We start from the raw sequence: 18,924 nt of genomic DNA on the forward strand, positions 1-18,924 counted from the left end.
TACCAGAACAGCTGGATGATTTCTTCTCATCAAATGAAACTGCCTCGATCTCCCTATAATTAGATGTTCGCTGAGTGTCACAAAGCATCACCTTAAAGTGCATATACAGCAAATAAGGCAAATTCATGCATAGTCTTAAAAAATAAAACAGAAAATTTAAACGGTTAAATGTTAAATTAGAAATGAAAACAGAGGCATTTTTCCCTTTTTTCACTTCCCATACAGTATATGGCATTGTGATAGACAGACAGACAGACAGACAGACAGACAGACAGACAGACAGACATTCTCCTCTGTGCTACAAATAGTTCCTGGGGGGATCAGGCATAGGGGAGGTGCTGTATGTGTCCTATACATTGTCATACAGTAAAGCAATAGTCCCATTTCCCCTGGTATTACATTCCACATACTGTACTGGGAGAAAGCAGGTGGTGTTGTGTACAGAGTAACATGATTAAAATCTACAGAGATTAACATAAGGACCTCGGGGTGCTGGTGTTTTTGGAATGGATCCACATGTGGGGGGATCTAAACAAATCAAAGGTCAACACAGGCCAACTTTGGTTCACGGGTCCTAGTTTTGGTGCCTCTCAGAAATAAATGATAAATAGATTTAAAGGAAGATTGCTGACATTCAAAATTGAATTGTTTTCTGATTAAAAACATGTTTACTGTGACAGAAGATTTAAATGATGACTAAAGGTGAATGATTTTATTGACGCAATCCGGCTGTATTCACGTGCATATGTATATGTGATTGTTTTTGGATAAAACATTCATGGTTTTCAGTTTCCAGCAAAAAAAAATAATACCGAAGTAAAAATGCGAATGTTGTCATTGGAAATCGAAGAGACAGAGTAAGAAAATGTGGGATTCACTGTGAAAATTCAGCAAAAGCACTTATTGGTCTCATATATGCTGCAGCTGCTTTTTGCTTATCACAGCTTGTTAGGACGCTGGGGTCAGGGCAGAGGGTCAGCCATGATGCAGTGCCCCTGGAGCAGAGAGAATTACAGTGGTACACTTGGTGGTGTTGGGGCTTGAACCCTTGACCTTCTGATCACTAAAGCAGGCTGTTGATCTGCCACTGCAAAGCAACCCCCAGGATACATGGTGCTTTTTTTTGTACATTACCAGTGTTACTTCGGTGTGTGTGTGTGTGTGTGTGTGTGTGTGTGTGTGTGTGTGTGTGTGTGTGTGTGTTTGTATGTGTGTCATGTGGGGCTCTGCTTGTGAACATGTGTGTGGTGTACTTTTTATTATTTATGCTGTCTAATAACACATTGTTCACAAGTGTCTGAAAATGGGTGTCAGAGCAGAATATGCACGTGCTCCACACCATGCTCATGTAGAACGCAGAGCTTCTTTGACCATGAGAGGGCGCTGTGAGTCTGCGCGACACAAGAACATCATCAAAAGTTTTATCCCCATTTTAACAGAATGAAAAATACGAGCGCGTGACACAATAAATAAAAAAGAATATTTTATATATATATATATATATATATATATATATATATATATATAAAGAGAAATGTACGTCCACTTCAAACAAATTTAATAAATGAACGCAGCTGCTTACTCATATGTTACCTTACAGAGCTTCAAAACTATTTCTTTTTTTCATTAGAAAGTAGAAATGACGAATGATCTAAAAATTAGTTGTTATTATTATTATTATTTATTTATTTGTTTGTTTGTTTGTTTTTTTGTTTTTTGTTCTTTTTCTTCTTCTACTTTTGGCTGCTACCATTAGGGGTCGCCACATCATCTGGATCATCATCTGTGATGATCGATCGATCGATCGATCGATCTATCTATCTATCTATCTATCTATCTATCTATCTATCTATCTATCTATCTATCTATCTATCTATCTATCTATCTATCTATCTATCTATCTATCTATCTATCTGCAATGTTGCTGTGTTGGAGATCACAATCAACCACCTGTTTTTATTTCTTTTTTCTCAGTTGTTTTGGAGCAGTTTCTCAGATCAGAAATGAAATTCTCAAAACTACTTGTTCAACCTCCACATCATGTAGTCATTTGTGCTTATTTCTTGTTGCTTTGATCAAATTGCGAACGCTTTTGTACATCGTTTAATAGATTGGGTACAAGTGTCTGCTGTTTCCTACATTATCAGTTGTTTATGTTCATGTTGATCAAAAAATATGATACTGTTTTCACATCAGTTCATTGTATAAGTCATTAAATGCAAAATGGTTAAACCAGATGTCATCATCTGTCAAGTCAAGTCAAGTCAAGTTTATTTGTATAGCGCTTTTCACAACAGACATTGTCTCAAAGCAGCTTAACAGAAAACAACAGTGAAGGTGAATGGTGTGCGTTTGTCCCTGATGAGCAGCCGTGGCGACAGTGGCAAGGAAAAACTCCCTTAGATGATATGAGGAAGAAACCTTGAGAGGAACCAGACTCAAAGGGGAACCCATCCTCATATGGGTGACATCAAGAGTTTGGTCATAAATCTTTCAACAATACAGAACAATTTGTGATCATCATAGATCCAGCATCAGCTTCTCCATGCCAGGGCCTTTAAACACTCGGCATCTACTTCTCCATGATCATCCATAGGTCCATAATCTTCACGAGGTGGGACGTGACTGGAGCTGGCCAAACCTCAGGATGCCTCGGGATGGGGAGAGAAAAAGAAGCAGTGGAGAGGAATTAGCGTAGCTGCTGTTCATGATATTAAGTTGATAATGTGCATGTGATCATATATTCTGGAGCACAAGGTTGTGATGTGATGTGTGTGATGTGTGTTATGTGTAGGCTTTGCTAAAAAGATATGTTTTTAATCTACACTTAAACTGGGAGAGTGTATCTGAACCCCGAACACTGTCAGGAAGACTATTCCAGAGTTTAGGAGCTAAATGTGAAAATGCTCTACCGCCTTTAGTGGACTTTGCTCTTCTAGGAACTACTAGAAGCCCAGAGTTTTGAGATCTCAGGGAGCGTGACGGATTGTAGCGTGTTAAAAGACTGGATAGATACATGGGAGCCAAACCATTTAGTGCTTTATAAGTGAGTAGCAGTAGTTTGTAGTCTATTCAAAACTTAATAGGAAGCCAATGTAGGGACGATAAGATTGGGGTTAAATGATCGTATTTTCTTGACCTAGTAAGAACTCTTGCTGCCGCATTCTGAACTAACTGAAGCTTGTTTATTAATGATGCAGTTAGATCTGTCATCTAACATTTCTATTATACATTTATATTGTAAATGTGTTAAATTGATGAAATGTGCAGATGAATCTTGTATGTTTTCTAATGAAGGAATCGGATCAACCAATAATCAACCAGTTCTCTAAAACAGGTCAAAGGTGAATCTCATGAACCTTCAATTGGAGAGTGAATACAGAAAGAACAAACATAGAATTATACATTCTGAAAATGGATGAAACAAACGAACACTTGTACAGTACAGTAAACGTGTGAATCCTGTCCTCTTACACTCAATACAACTCAAATATGCAACAAAATTACATTTGTGCTGCTGAAATTCATAGATGCTGCACAGAAGAAATTAAAATGTTGTGCATTTTCAGTCTCTGTGATCCAAACCATAGTTTATATTAAGAAATCCTGTGCAGCGTCACACTGACAACACCACTAAACATTTTGTTGTTTGTGAACAATGACAAAGAAACTTTTCATTCTGATGGGAATGAATGTTTATTTGAGAGATTAACTAAGTATTTTTTTAAGAAAAGTTCAGGCTTTTGCAAGAAATCCAAAATAGTGTTCTGTTTGTACAAATTGTTTTGAGAAATGAATTTACTGGTGTACAAATATTAAGGATGATTCTAAGAAAAACGCTCCAAAACAACTGAGAAAAAACTGTAATAAATCTGTAATCTCTCATTAAAAGCTCCAAATGAATGTTTAAATACAATTATAATACATGACATTATTGATTATTGTATTGTTTGGATAATTGTATTATGTTAGTGAAATAAATCGATCAAATTTTTTTTTTTTTTTTTTTGGGGGGGGGAGGCTATTTCACAGTTGTGAGGGGGCGTGGTCTGAATACAACTGCTTAAAAGAGGGCGTGGCTATTAGTATTTCAAAAGCTGTTTTTGTTTCGTTTCCTATCAATCAAACGATCGATCATGTTAAATATTTGATATATTTTATGATTGATTAATGCAGAAATGTTCTGCTTGTAAGAGGTGTAAGAGTGGGTAAGTGAGGTAGAAATAAAGGAGGAGGAGAAAAAAGGAGGAGGAGGAGGAGGAGGAGGGGGAGGAGGGAGAGCGCGCATGGAGAGGTAAATAGACACACAGGCTCTGTTCTTGCCCCCCTGTCCGGTCCCCTGGTCCCCTCACAGAGCTCCGCTGAAGCCCCTGCTCCCGCAGTCATGTTGACCGAGCCGCGCGCTCTGAGGCTCCGCGTGCTGTGCGCGCTCCTGTGCGTGTCGGTGGATGCGCTTTTGGATCTGGAACTGGTGCATCCGGAATCCGCGGTGCTGAAGCCGCGGGTGATGATCGCGGTGTTGGCTCGGAACTCTGCGCACAGCCTGCCGCACTTCCTGGGCTGCATCGACCGCCTGGAGTACCCAAAAGACCGCGTGGCCATATGGTGAGAGCAGCCATTCACATCCAGGCTACAATGAGCACAGTGTGTACTGCCTGCGCGCGAGCGTGTGTGTGTGTGTGTGTGTGTGTGTGTGAGTGGCAAGTGTTTTTGCTATTTAATTTTAAGCTTTTCAAATGTTTGTATTATTATTATTATTATTATTATTATTATTATTATTATTATTATTATTATTATTATTATTATACGCTCCTTTATTGACACTGATGTCTTATGTAAGCGCCACTCTTCTGGGAAGATGTTGCACTAGATTTTGGGAAGATTTGTGCTCATTCAGCCACAAGAGTGTTAGTAAAGTCAGGTTCTGATGTGCAGTTCATCATGTTCAATAGGGTTGAGATCAGAGCTCGATAACAGGAGATCTTCCACACCAACCTATGTGAAGCATATGTTTATGGAGCTGGCTTTGTGCACAGGGGTCTTGTCATGCTGGAACAGGTATGGGACTCCTAGTTCAGGTTTCATGCTTCCACAGACTGAGACATGCTATACAATTGCGTGTCTCCAACTTTGTGGTAACTGGGAAGTTTTGTCTGGAAAAGTCAGGTGTCCCAATACTTTCGTTCATATAGTGTATTAGACAGCAAAGTGAGAGTTGTGAATGGGAAAAGAAATTGTGAGTAAATAAGTCAAATTTGTAGTCAGTGATGTGGCTGTAGAGGTTGTTCTTATGGATCAGATGTTCGAGTGAGCAGGGATTGGACCATGCTGCATAATGGAGGGTTTTGCAGGCACATTGTTTTCCCCATGCTGTGCATATTCAGTAAAGATTGTTGCACTGGTGATTACAGCATGTCTCCTGTTGTGATGATGTTAAAGAACCCCTTCAGTATCTGCTGTAACCTGCTGTGAGGTTTTACGACACTCAACTGTTCACGTGTACCTGCTTGGCTTTAATGACATGTTAAATGCACATGAAAGGCGTTTCTGCTGCCTTAGCAGTGAGGGGTTTTACTCGGACATCAAAAGGGTGTTGGTCCCCAGAGAGACAGCAGGAAAAACAGAACAGAGAGAGCAGGTCTGCTTCTACCCAACATGCATCTGGGTGTTTTGTTGTTTTTATGAAATGGGTGAATAGAAGAACATTGAGTCGGTTTAGTCAAGCAGCTTCAGTCCTCATTATACTGCATCATTAATTACAGAGTTTCTCAGATCAGAAATTAAATTCTCAAAACTTCTTGTTCAACCTCACTCTCAATTTTACCTCCCTCTCTTCCTCCCTCCCTCCCTTACTTACTAATTCACTTATTTATTTATGCACTTACTCACCCACTCACTCACCCATTCACTCACCCACTTACTCACTCACTCACACACTCACTCACTCATTTACTCACTCACTCACTCACTCACTAACTCACTAACTCATTTACTCACTCACTCACTCACTCACACACTCACTCACTCATTTACTCACTCACTCACTCACTCACTCACTCACTCACTAACTCATTTACTCACTCACTCACCCACTCACACACTCACTCACTCATTTACTCACTCACTCACTCACTCACTAACTCATTTACTCACTCACTCACCCACTCACTCACTCACTCACTCATTTACTCACTCACTCACTCACTCACCCACTCACTCACTCACTCACCCACTCACTCACTCACTCACTTATTTACTCACTCACTCACTCATCCACTCACTCACTCACTTATTTACTCACTCACTAACTCACTCACTCATTTACTCACCCACTCACTCACTCATTTACTCACTCACTCACTCACTCACTCACTCACTCACTCACTCATTTACTCACTCACTCACGTATTTACTCACTCACTAACTCACTCACTCATTTACTCACCCACTCACTCACTTATTTACTCACTCACTCACTCACTCATTTACTCACTCACTCACCCACTCACTCACTCACTCACTCACTCACTTACTCACCCATTTATTTATGCACTTACCCACTCACTTACCCATTCACTCAGCCCCTCACTCACCCACTCACTCACCCACTCACTCACCCATTTACTCACTCACTCACTCACTCACTCACTCACTCACCCACTCACTCACTCATTTACTCACTCACTCACTCACTCACTCACTCACCCACTCACTCACTCACTCACTCACTCACTCACTCATTTACTCACTCACTCACTCACTCACTCACTCACCCACTCACTCACTCACTCACTCATTTACTCACTCACTAACTCACTCACTAACTCACTCACTCATTTATTTATGCACTTACTCACCCACCCATTCACTCACCCACTCACTCACCCATTCACCCATTCACTCACTCACTCACTCACTCACTCACTCACCCACTCACTCACTAACTCACCCACTCACTCATTCACTCACTCACTCACTCACTCACTCACTCATTTACTCACCCACTCACTCACTCACTCACTGTGCTATAGTTTAATTATATGCTTTATATATTGTAATTAGTTGTAATTTGTAAGAACAGTGGAATATTAATTAGCCTTTATTGTGCAGGATGGAGATTTTATACATTACTAACTCCAAAAACTATTCGTCTGTTTCTCTTTCGTTTGTACAAAATTTGCTGATGGATTATTGCTTGCATGTGTCGCGTGTGTGTGATCTCTTTGGCCGGGCCAGTGTCCTAGTGTTGAAAAGTGTGATTTCATGAGTACACTAAATATATGTTTATCTCTGCCATATTGTACATTTGAACAGGATTTAAATAGTTTTATCGACATTTTACAACATACAGCAATCACTTTTAGAGGGAGTCTCCACTCTCCACTCCACACAGAGTTGTAGATTTCATTTTTACATTTAGATTTACATTAACAGCAGACGCCCTTCTCCAGAACAACCTACAATTGTCTGATTTATACATTTGAGCATTTAGTGCCTTGCGTGCTAGAGCCGGGATTTTGTCAAGCTGCGTTTTTAAACGTCTTTTAGAGTGGAGAAAAAAAACTGCGAGGGAACGTTGCTCATATAATGTTAGCAAGAACAGAAACTGACTGGTTTCATGGACATCCTACATTGTATTACTTGCCAGCGGTGAACCAACCCCAGCTATTAGGGTTGCACAAGCCAGTGCACTCTTAGTGCCGGTCCCGAGTCTGGATAAATGGGGAGGGTTGCGTTAGGAAGGGAATCCAGCGTAAAAACGTGCCAAAACAAACATGCGGATCACGAATACAGATGATTCGCTGTGGCGACCCCTAATGGAAGAAGCCGAAAGAAAGTTTAACACAATAAAGGGTGAATAGAAGTCTGAATTCGTTTACTTTCTTTTTAATCAGTAAAAAAAGTTTCTACATACAATAAAATTGCATTTTTATTTATTCCGCACAAATGAGTTTGATTAGGCTAAATGCTCTGTTTTATAGGTTTGTCAACCCAAACTTTTCCTTACCATCATCCAACTTAAATGAACTGATTTAATTGATTTATTAATTTACGTAAAGATTATTTCGTTTATAGGACTGTGGTGAGACCTGAGATGTTGTATGGATTAGAGACAGTGGCATTGAGTAAAAGACAGGAGGTGGAGCTGGAGGTAGCAGAGCTGAAGATGTTGAGGTTTTCGTTGGGAGTGACGACGATGGACAGGATTAGAAATGAGTTTATTAGAGGGACAGCGCATGTAGGACGTTTTGGAGACAAGGTGAGGGAGGTGAGATTGAGATGGTTTGGACATGTGCAGAGGAGGGACATGGGGTATATTGGTAGAAGAATGCTGAGGATGGAGCCACCAGGTAGGAGGAAAAGAGGAAGACCAAGGAGGAGGTTTATGGATGTGGTGAAGGAAGACATGCAGGTAGTTGTGTTGAAAGAGGCAGATGTAGAGGACAGGGGGGTATGGTCCGCTGTGGCGACCCCTAATGGGAGCAGCCGAAAAAAGAAGAAGAAGATATGTAAAGATTATTTCATAAAAAAAATAATAAAAATAAAAAAGGGTTATTATTAAATTAAATTATTATTACAACTTTTTATTTAATTTCCTATTATTGAATTAATGGTCTTCTGTTGTTTTAACTGATTTATTTATTGTAATAAATTGAGATTTCAAGAATGATCATGTTGGTATAATTTGAATGAAGCACCAATTTTTTTATTCGATGCATCACGTCGTTAACTTTAATGCTGATGCGAATCGCTGACTCTCACCACCCCTAATACATGCTATACTACTGCTATAACCTAAGTGAGAACGTAACATAACATTAGATTCTATAATAAGCTGTGGTGTAAGGGGAATAAAACACTTAAGAAAAAAGGGGAAAAAAGCTGTTGTTGAATATTTTTCCTGCAAACAGCAAACCACTGGGATTTTATTCCCTTACATAAGCAGCAGCTGATGAATCCCACACGGAGACTGGCGCTGAAAGTGATTCATATTTCCAAGCCGTAATTGTAAACAGAGTAATATGAACTTAAACACCCATAACACCGGTGGATAAGCTTGCGGCTTGGAAAGCGAACACAACACGATTGTGTTTAAAGCGGTTACAGTTTTCGGAGCCAGGTGTGTTAATGAGGGAGCTGCGCCGCTTTCAAACAGGACTCCTCGATTATGGGCTGGGAAAAGATGACATAAACTCCGTCATTACAGGAGCTCAGCGTGCAGTCTTTATGTTGCAGAAAGGAAGTGTTTCTGTGTGCAAAAATGTGTCTCTTGAAGTATGTATTTTACATGACAGGGCTTTCAGTTACATTATAGTGAAATTAAAGAGTAAGGGGAGAGAGAGAGACAGACAAGCAGACAGACAGACAGACAGACAGTTCACCCTGTTCTTTGACTGGACGCAGCACTCAGACTGTGGTGTGCTTGGACAAGTTGCTGGTTATTTCTTACCTTTTTTTTATGAGTCATGTTGTATAAAAGGTGAAAAACAAAAGGAGGAAAAAATGATGAGTCTCGAGGCAGACATGCTAATGAGGTTTGTGTTTAGCAGACTGAGGAAACTCATGGGTGCAGCTTGATGCAGTATGTGTTAAATGATTCATAAGACAGTGAGAGAGATTAGACTGAGCTTTTGGAGAGTAAGAAAGAGAGAGTGAGAGAGAGAGAGAAAGAGAAAGAGAGAGAGAGAGAGAGAGAGAGAGAGAGAGAGACAGAGACAGAGACAGAGAGCAGGCTGGGAATTAGAAGAGAGATCATGCAAAGTTTCACCAGAGAGCAAGTTTATACCAAGCTATCAGAGAAAGATTGAAAGAGATATAGAGACTGTCTGAGCTTCAGTAACAAGAGATCAAACTGGCATTAACAATCTTGAGAGAGAGAGAGAGAGAGAGAGAGAGAGAGAGAGAGAGAACGAGAGACTGAGCTGCAGCAAAGAGATCAAAGAGATGGCAGACTGAAAAATTAAAATAGGAAACTATAGGAGAGAGCATATATGATATATATATATATATATATATATATATATATATATATATATATATATATATATATATATATATATATATATATATATATATATGCAGTATCTCACAAAAGTGAGTACACCATTACAGTATATCTTTTCACGGAAAAATACTATAGAAAAGAAACTTGCTTGAATAGCAGTATAGATTTACTGTCTTCTGAAAAAAAAATTCTGGTTTTCTAAAACACGGCATACCTCAGGGCTGTATTGCAGGCCTGGTTGAATTTAAAATTGTATTTTTTAAAATGATGAGCTTCAAACTTTAATTTGAATTATATTTTGTTTTAGTTTCGAAAGGCCAGTAGGGACAAAAAGACAGATTTTGGTTGCTTTATGTTCACGCAAAGCAGTACTGTCTTTCTCTCTGTAACTTATTCACCTCCTGATGTTCCTTTTTTAATACTTTTATTTAAAAAAGAAGACGTCATTGTACTGCTGTCCACAACAATGTGATTCTCTCTGAGTTCCTTAGACAAGTTGAAACAACAAGCATAAAGGCTTTTAAACATAAAATAGTACATTAAACCATTTTAAATAAAACACTTTGTCAAATAAAACAATGACACTTTTAAAGGTGAATCTCAAATGTTAAGAAATAATAATTAGTTTTAATAACTACCTTAAAAATGTTTTGGAGGCAAAAGAAAAAAACAATTCTTGCCTGAGGATGAAGAAATTTAAGATTTTTCTCTTATTTATTTTAAGTGGTTAACAAACATTCTAAAAAAAATGTTAGATTGAAAGAGCGATAGAGGGAGAAACTTCTGAGATGGAGAAAAACTTTGTGCCCTGCAAAAGAATGTCTGGAATTAGATAAAAGAATAGCCCGGGAGGGGTAGTTGGTGCAGGGTCACCACAAGCCACATTCCTCAAACCAAAGCAATCAGACTTAGTAAAAATCATGACTTTCTGTCATCGAACAAATGATTAGACATGCACAGCATCCTGTTCTCTGATTGGATGCAGCACTTAGATAATGGTCTGTCATGTGCTTGGAGAAGCTACTGGACATTTCTAACCTCTATTTCAAGTCACTGTTGTTGCGTAAAAAGGTGGAAGAGAGACAGAGTCCTAAAACAAAGAAAAAAAGGGGGGAAAAGCGAGTCTTGAGACAGACATGCTAACGAGGTCAGATATTTTGCATTGTTTGCTCATTGTGTTTATCAGACCGAGAAAACTGAAGGGTGCATTTTGAGGCAGTCTGTGAGAAAAGATTCATAAGACTGTGAGAGAGATCAGACTAAGCTTTGGAAAAAAGAGAGAGAAAGCAAAGGAAAGAAAGAGAGAGAGAGAGAGAGAGAGAGAGAGAGAAAGCTCATCCAAGCTGCAGAAACGAGGTCAGGCTGAGCATCAAAATATGCAGTGACTGGGTTCAACTATAAGCTATCAGACTGATAATCATGAAAGAGAAAGAGAAGGCAGAGAGAGAGAGAGAGAGAGAGAGAGAGAGAGAGAGAGAGAGAGAGAGTGAGAATACAGAGTTTTACAAGACAGAGATCAGATTAAGCTTCAGGAGTATGATGTAACATGAGAATGAAAATATGAAGGGATCAGACTGAGCTATGAGATGGTGATATTAGACTGAGCTTTAGGAAAAAGAGAGAAAAAGAAACAGAGAGAAAGAGAAAGATCATATAGTTTTACAAGACTGAGAGATAAACTGGGCTTCGGGATATTAGATGCCACTTCAAAGAGATCAGACTGAGATCAGGTTTTGGCAGGAGAAAAAGAAAGATTGATCAGACTGATGTATGAGAGAAGAATAGTTCAGATTTGATCTTCAGGGCCATGATAGGCTTCAGCATCAGTAGAGAACATGTTGAAATAAGACAGAAAAAAAGATCGGACTAAGCTTAAGGGAAAAGAAAAATCAGATGCAGCTTCCGGAAAAAGAGAGACCCGATTGAGCTTCAGGAGCAAGGAGGGTTGGACTCAGCTTCAGAAATAAAGAGAATTAGGTTGAGATAGGACAGAAAGAGATCAGACTAGGCTGATCTCTCTGATCCCTCGTTTTCCAGAAGCTAAGTCTGATCGTTATTTTTAACGGTCAGACTTAGCTTCCGGAGAAAGAAAGATCAGAGAGAGCTTTAGGAAAAAGTCGATCAGACTCAGCTTCAGAAAAAAGACAGATAATTTTCAGATAGGACAAAAAGAGAGATTGGACTGGGCTTCAGGAAAAAGAACGATTAGACTCAGCTTCTAGAAAAAGAGCGATCATACTGAACTTTAGGAATAAAAAAGATCGGACTGAGCTTCAGAAAAAAGAGAGATAAGGTGGTGATTAGACAGAAAGAGCAATTGGACTGGACTTCAAAAGAGGTTTAAGGTTTGAGGAAAATGAGTTTTTATTTTTTTCAGTTTCTGATTTCTTTCTGAATTTGACCAGCTGCAGAGATCAGATTTGACTGTTTGTTTATTGTGTGTGTGTGTGTGTGTGTGTGTGTGTGTGTGTGTGTGTATGTGTGTGTGTGTATGTGTGTATATACAGTACATGTCAGACCTAATAAACTTGAAACTCTTCAGACCCATTGTTAATAGGATCCACACTGCATCCTGATTCATTTACTACCAATAACAGGCCTTTGCATGACGAGTCTGATTATGACACGTCCTATCTGTGAGAGAGATTTATGAAGAACACGTGTTTCGCTCTGAGTTTTAGCGCTGTATGGGGCCAGTGAATTCCTCTGAGCCTGCAGTGTACAGGTGTTTCACCTGGAGCTCATTGTTCACCTTTTGCTGGAATGAAGGGAATTTATCTCTCTCACTCTCTGAAAGAGAGACTGTGTGTGTGTGTGTGTGTGTGTGTGTGTGTGTGTGTGTGTGTGTGTGTGTGTGTTAAACTCTGCCAAAATTATAAGCTACAAGATTTACAAAGATTTTGTACAGGGAATAAGTTTGCTTAGTTTCAGCAAAAAAAAAGCGATCAGACTGAGCTTTAGAAAAATAGATCAGATTAAGATAGGACAGAAATAGAGACTGGACTAAACTTCAGAGAAAAAAAGATAAAGATGAGATCAACAGATTGGACCGATCTCAGTCTATACTCTACTCAGACTAAGGTCTGTCTTTCTGAAAGTGAGATTGGACTGAGCTTTGGGAAAAAGAATGATCAGCTTGGGATAAAACAAAATGAGTGCTTGTTCTAAGCTTCAGTAAAAAAAAAAAAGAGATCAGATTGAGATAGTAGAGAAAGAAGGATTGGACTGGGTTTCAGGAAAAAGAGAGATGAGATTGAGATAGGACAGAAGGAGAGATTGGATGGAGAGATCAGAATGCGATAAGACAGAAAAAGAGCTTGGTCTGAACTTCAGGAAAAAGAGAAATCAGATTGAGATAGGACAAAGAGATTGGATTGAGTTCAGGAAAATGAGAAATCAGATTGATATAGGACAGAAAGTGAGGTTGGACTGATCTTCAGGAAAAAAAGAGATCATTCTTCTGGCTAGCGTAACCCATCTGCTCTGATTTGCTGATAACAAATCATTTACAAATGATTCAACTTTTTAAAACGGCTCATTTAAGGTGAACCCCGATTCCTAAAAACGAGTCGCTTGTCTAGCGTGTTGATGGAACTGAATCATCTTGAGCTGTTTGTCAGCGTAAATGAAGAGAAATGACTTTACAATGAATCACAGACACGAATAACAGTGCAATAACATCAAAACGTCACAGCAGGTCTGTGGCACGTTGCTGATTTAATAAACCATTTAAATAGATGTTGTAAAATGAAGTGCAAAATAATGTCATTTTGTCCATTGGAGCATTTTATGACCTCTGACATTTAAGACAAAGTAAAGCAAAGATCTTTAAACTTAAAAAAGATTGGACTCTTATGGGTGAGTCGAAATAAATGAGCTCTGATTGGTCTATTTTTCAAAAAGAGGTTATTTTCCTTGAAAAACAGGTGTGTGGTAAGAAAGCATATCTATCTACACATCGAGTGTGTGGGTTTTGGGAAATTCTATTTAGATAATAGGTAAGATGGCTTAAAGTGGTCTGTGTGTGTGTGTGTGTGTGTGTGTTTGAGCGAGAGTGATGTCATATTTACATCTGTTTTTGGTATACATGTGGGATTTTGTATGATTATGCTTCTATTGTGTGTGTATGTGTGTGTGTGTGTGTGTGTGTGTGTATGTGTGTGTGTGTGTGTGTGTGTGTGTGTGTGTTTGTGTGTTGTCAGCTGCCCAGATTTGAATAAAAGCCTAGTTGCTGCTAGACATTTTCATGCCATGAGTATAAGATCATGCATGTGCATTTTTTGCATGCAATGTAAACGTTTTATGAGATCTGCACTTGTGTGTTAGTGTTTTCCATTGCGTGCGTGCGTATGTGTGTGTGTGTGTGTGTGTGTGTGTGTGTGTGTGTGTGTGTGTGTGTGTGTGCGCATAGCGTCTTTCCTCTCCACTCTGTTCTGCCTCACTGCTTCCCACAGGGCACAGAAATCTGGATCTACCCAGAATTGTTGTCATTTCATTACTTTAACCAGAAGCCGAAGCGAGCTCAGATCCAGCTCTGATGGTCCCTGCGCTGCATTTTAAATCCCAGAGAAGGCAGCCAGCTCCCTAAGAGCCAGCAGACGAGACACGATGGTCTGTTTTCCTGTTCAGGCCAGGATTGTTATACACTGGGTCTTAAATACGCACAGTATAAAAAAAAGCCTCGAACATTACTGCACAGAGCTCACATTTGTACTAAATGGAAACGATGTTTCAAGATGTAAACAACAGAGGCTCGTTACCTGATGTTAGCTCGCTAACCCACAATGCTAACGATGCTATGTTTATTTTTCTATTTAATATCCAGACACAGTTTTGAGCAAAAAGCAGCACTGTAAAGGAAGTTAAAAATAATTCAATATATAATATATAAGTAAGCAAATGATCACAATCCTGGATTATTACTTTATACCAGGGGTCCTCAAACAACGGCCCACATTTGTAACGGCCCTCCAAAAATTCCATTTTAAATATGTTCTACTCATATCATATCTGTATTTGATAATAACGTTTGGCTTTTAAATTACAAATTTCCTTAGTTATTAAGGTACTTTTTATTAATTGTTAAATTCACCAACCAACCAACAGAATGGTACATTCAAGAAAACGTAAATTATTTTATTTAAAAGGCAATGAATATGAAAACATGTCGTTATGGTACTAAAAATGTTTTTTTTTAAAGACTGTGTATCTCATGAAAATTGATGCTCATTTGTCTGTATGGCACAGAACAAAATATACTAATTTCCCATTAGGAGGCAAAATAAATACATTTAAAATCGTAATAAAAATCTCCACAATAATACTGGTAGTCACTCCGACCCATGTCATTACTTTCATAAAGAAAGAAAAAATGATGTCACAGTAAAAAAGTTTTAGGACCCCTATACCATGCCCAAGTTTTAGCATTGACAAGCTACAGCTGCTATTGAAAAACCATTAGAAAGTGTGTGTGTGTGTGTGTGTGTGTGTGTGTATGTGAATTAATGTGTGTTTGTACCACATCTCTATATATATAATATTATAATGGAGCTGTTGATAATAAGCCCTGGTGGCGTTTTTCGTCATATACTTTATGTCTCATACTAGTTTTCTTCTCCACTTCTTCAAATTCATTTCGTGTCTCAACCTATTTATTTACCACACAACTCAGCGAGCTGGAAAGCATTCGGAAATGTTTACAACAGCTTTCCTACTTTGTATGGAACTGAAACTGTATGTACAATATGGTTATTAATGTATATAAGCAGCTCATTTATTTAGATCACTGATTCAACTGATTTCCAGCCAATCAGCATCCAGCATTTACACTGACTCTGGTGTAAAAAAACAATACGTTTATATGAGTTTAAATCATTTCCTAAATACGTGAGCGAGCGATCACACGTAAAAGTTTGCTGGATAAAAAAAGACCTATGCAAAGCATGAAATCGCTTGTCGTTTTCTTTTTCTTTTTTTATTAACTAAGTTTATTATTAATTAACATTTCTGAACATTACAGTCTGCTTTAAAATGTCACAGTACATGTTGGAATCCATGTTTCTCTCAATGAACCGCAGCTCCCCAGCACCAGCAGCACTCATACAGCCCCAGACCACGATGCTACCACCACCATGCTTGACTGTAGGCAACACACTTTTTTTTGTATTTCTCACATGCTGGACACCATCTGAGACTAACAAGTATATCTTAGTCTCATCAGACCAGTGGACATGTTTCCAGTAATTCATAATCTTGAACAGGTCATTTTCAGCAAACAGTTTGCAGGCTTTCTTATGGGCCAGCTTTAGAAAAGGCTTCCTTCAGGGATGATGGCCATGCAAACCGACTTGTTGTTAAAGCACTGCAGCACTTATGCGTCAGTTTTTTAAAGCAAACACGATCACTCAACTTCTTTGATGGACCCTTGGTGAGGTCTGTTTCGAGTGGAACCCATCCTGGAAAACCTCTGTATGACCCTGGCTACTGTACTGTAGCTTGATTTCAGGGTGTTGCCGATCTTTTTAAGCCTCGGCCATCTTTGTGGAGAACAACAATTCTAATTCTCAAAATCCTCAGAGAGTCTTTACAATGAGGTGCCATGATGAACATCAGAGTGAGAACAGAATTCTAGAAATGTCTGTACATTCTGTATTTTTTTTTTTTAATAATGTGTTTTGTTTTAAACTTGTTCTGAATGACGCTTGGTGGTATCTACGTAATTAGCACAAATATACAGTTCAGCATCGGTTCAACAGCAAGCAGAACATTAAGAGAGGAAGAAATGATGGAAGAAACTCCAGACTCGAGTTTTTTTTTATCATTTAAATAGAAATCAATCAGTCAATCATTAATATCATTCTACTAATAGATCAGTGTTTTAAAAGTAACATTCGAGTCTTTTCACATAAACTGAGTTGATTAAGAGGCTCGTGACAAAAATGATAAGAGGAACATTATAGTTATAATAAATCAGTACTTTGGATACTTAAGTACATTTGAAGGCAAAAACTTTTGTATTTTTACTCAAGTGAAAGTTTAAAGGGACACTTTTACTGATGTCACATTTTACATACTGTATCTCTACTTTAATCAGAATCTGATAAAGTTTCATTGGTACAGGTACAGCAGAAAGCACTTTACAGTGCTAGGAATTTGTCTTGGTGTCAGGTGCAAACATATACACAGAAGCGAAATGTGTACTCAACTACTATGTGTAACTATGTGTACTCAACTACTATGTGTAACTATGTGTACTTCAACTACTGTAAATGGTTTGTGTACTTCATCCACCACTGAACTTAATCTAAAACATGAATAAAACCCAACTGGTTTATAGGAACTTTTCATGATTCATGTGACATTTCTAGACATTTTGATATGGAAAAACTTGCAGTGAAATAGCCAGCAGATGCTTGGTAATATGGACCATTCTAGTGTGTGTGTGTGTGTGTGTGTGTGTTTGTGTGTGTCATGTGTGTGTGTGTTTTGTAGCCCCGTGGTGCTGTGTTGACTAAGTGGTATTTAGAAATTTGCTAATTTTACGAGTCCCCACAGCCCCTCTACCCAAACAGAGCCACGTCAGCACACACACACACACACACACACACACACACACACACACACACACACACACACACACACACACACACGCACGCACGCAAGAATGGCTCGACCCCGACCTGCCCCATATTACCAAACATCTTCACAAGACACATTGTTTGTCACTTTCCCATCAGTCTCTTGTCATCTATACACAATATACAGTATATGGAGAGCTGGTTGTGCTCCAATCTGCAAAACAAAGGGAGCCTTTATGTGATTGAAACCAGGCCAGGTGAATTAATTTATCTTCCAGTGCACAGGTACATCAGTTCATTATCACTTTATTGCGTCACTAATATTTAGTGTTGTTTTGCAACCCCCTTCAGGATGGACTTTGACCTGCCATGTGTGTGTGTGTGTGTGTGTGTGTGTGTGTGTGTGTGTGTGTGTGTGTGTGTTTGTATGTTGAGGTATAGTGAAAGGTATATGTGTTTCATGTGGTGTCCAGATGTGAGGAAAGGAAAAGTGCTTTCGGGTGCATCTTAATGAGGCTGCAGTAAACTTCAGAGGGCAGGAAGGAGAGAGTTCCAGCCTCTCAGCAGGCACTTTCCCCTCCTCCGGTTTCATTCCGAAAAAACCCTGTAGATCTGATGGTAATAAATGCACTAATAAATATAAACCATGAACACTTAGACGCAGGTTCAGCGCTTATATCCAGTCAGCAGGGTCACGTTGGTGTATACCTGCTGCTAGTTTGCTTTAAGTCGAAAGGAAATAAAACGAATGTTTAATTCTTGTACTTGTGTCCACAAGGGGCGCCATAGAGATGGGTCTGTTTTGTTTTGCATTTGTGTGTCTATATGGACAGATTGTGGACACCTTAGCATAAGATTCCTGTTTTGTGAATGTCCCATTCCACATTTAACCCACATTTCCTGTTCCAATATCCTTCACTGTTCTTGGAAGATGTTCCACTAGATTTTGTGGAACATCTTCCAAGAACAGTGAAGATGTTCCACAAAATCTAGTGGAACATCTTCCAAGATGTTCCACTAGATTTTGTGGAACATCTTCACTGTTCTTGGAAGATGTTCCACTAGATTTTGTGGAGATTTTTAAAGACTAATTGAGCCACAACAATATTAGTAAGGTACTGATGTAGGCGAAGAGGCCTGGGGTGCAGTCATTCCAAAGGTGTTCAACAGGGTTAAGGTCAGAACTCTATAGCAGGCCAAGAGAAATCTTCCACTACATGCCATGTAAACTGTATCTTCATGGAGCCGGCACCTTTACAACTGTGTGCCTTCAAGTTTGTGGGAAGAGTTCGGGGAAGAACCACATATGGAACAAAAAATGAGGATAGGTAGATAGATGTG

At 39.0% G+C, this 18,924-nt stretch overlaps 1 protein-coding gene across 1 annotated transcript in view; it reads left to right on the forward strand.

Annotated features, from left to right (window-relative positions):
- Window positions 1-4,111: 4,111 nt before the first annotated feature.
- Window positions 4,112-18,924, forward strand: part of colgalt2b (collagen beta(1-O)galactosyltransferase 2b) — a 34,851-nt gene continuing 20,038 nt past the window's right edge. The window contains exon 1 of the mRNA XM_083554940.1: window positions 4,112-4,605. Within this exon, the coding sequence (XP_083411066.1) occupies window positions 4,385-4,605 (221 nt within the window). The 5' untranslated portion in view covers window positions 4,112-4,384. The remainder of the gene's footprint in view (window positions 4,606-18,924) is intronic.

This window comes from Silurus aristotelis, assembly GCF_946808225.1.
Source record: "Silurus aristotelis genome assembly, chromosome: 11".
NCBI lineage: Eukaryota > Metazoa > Chordata > Actinopteri > Siluriformes > Siluridae > Silurus > Silurus aristotelis.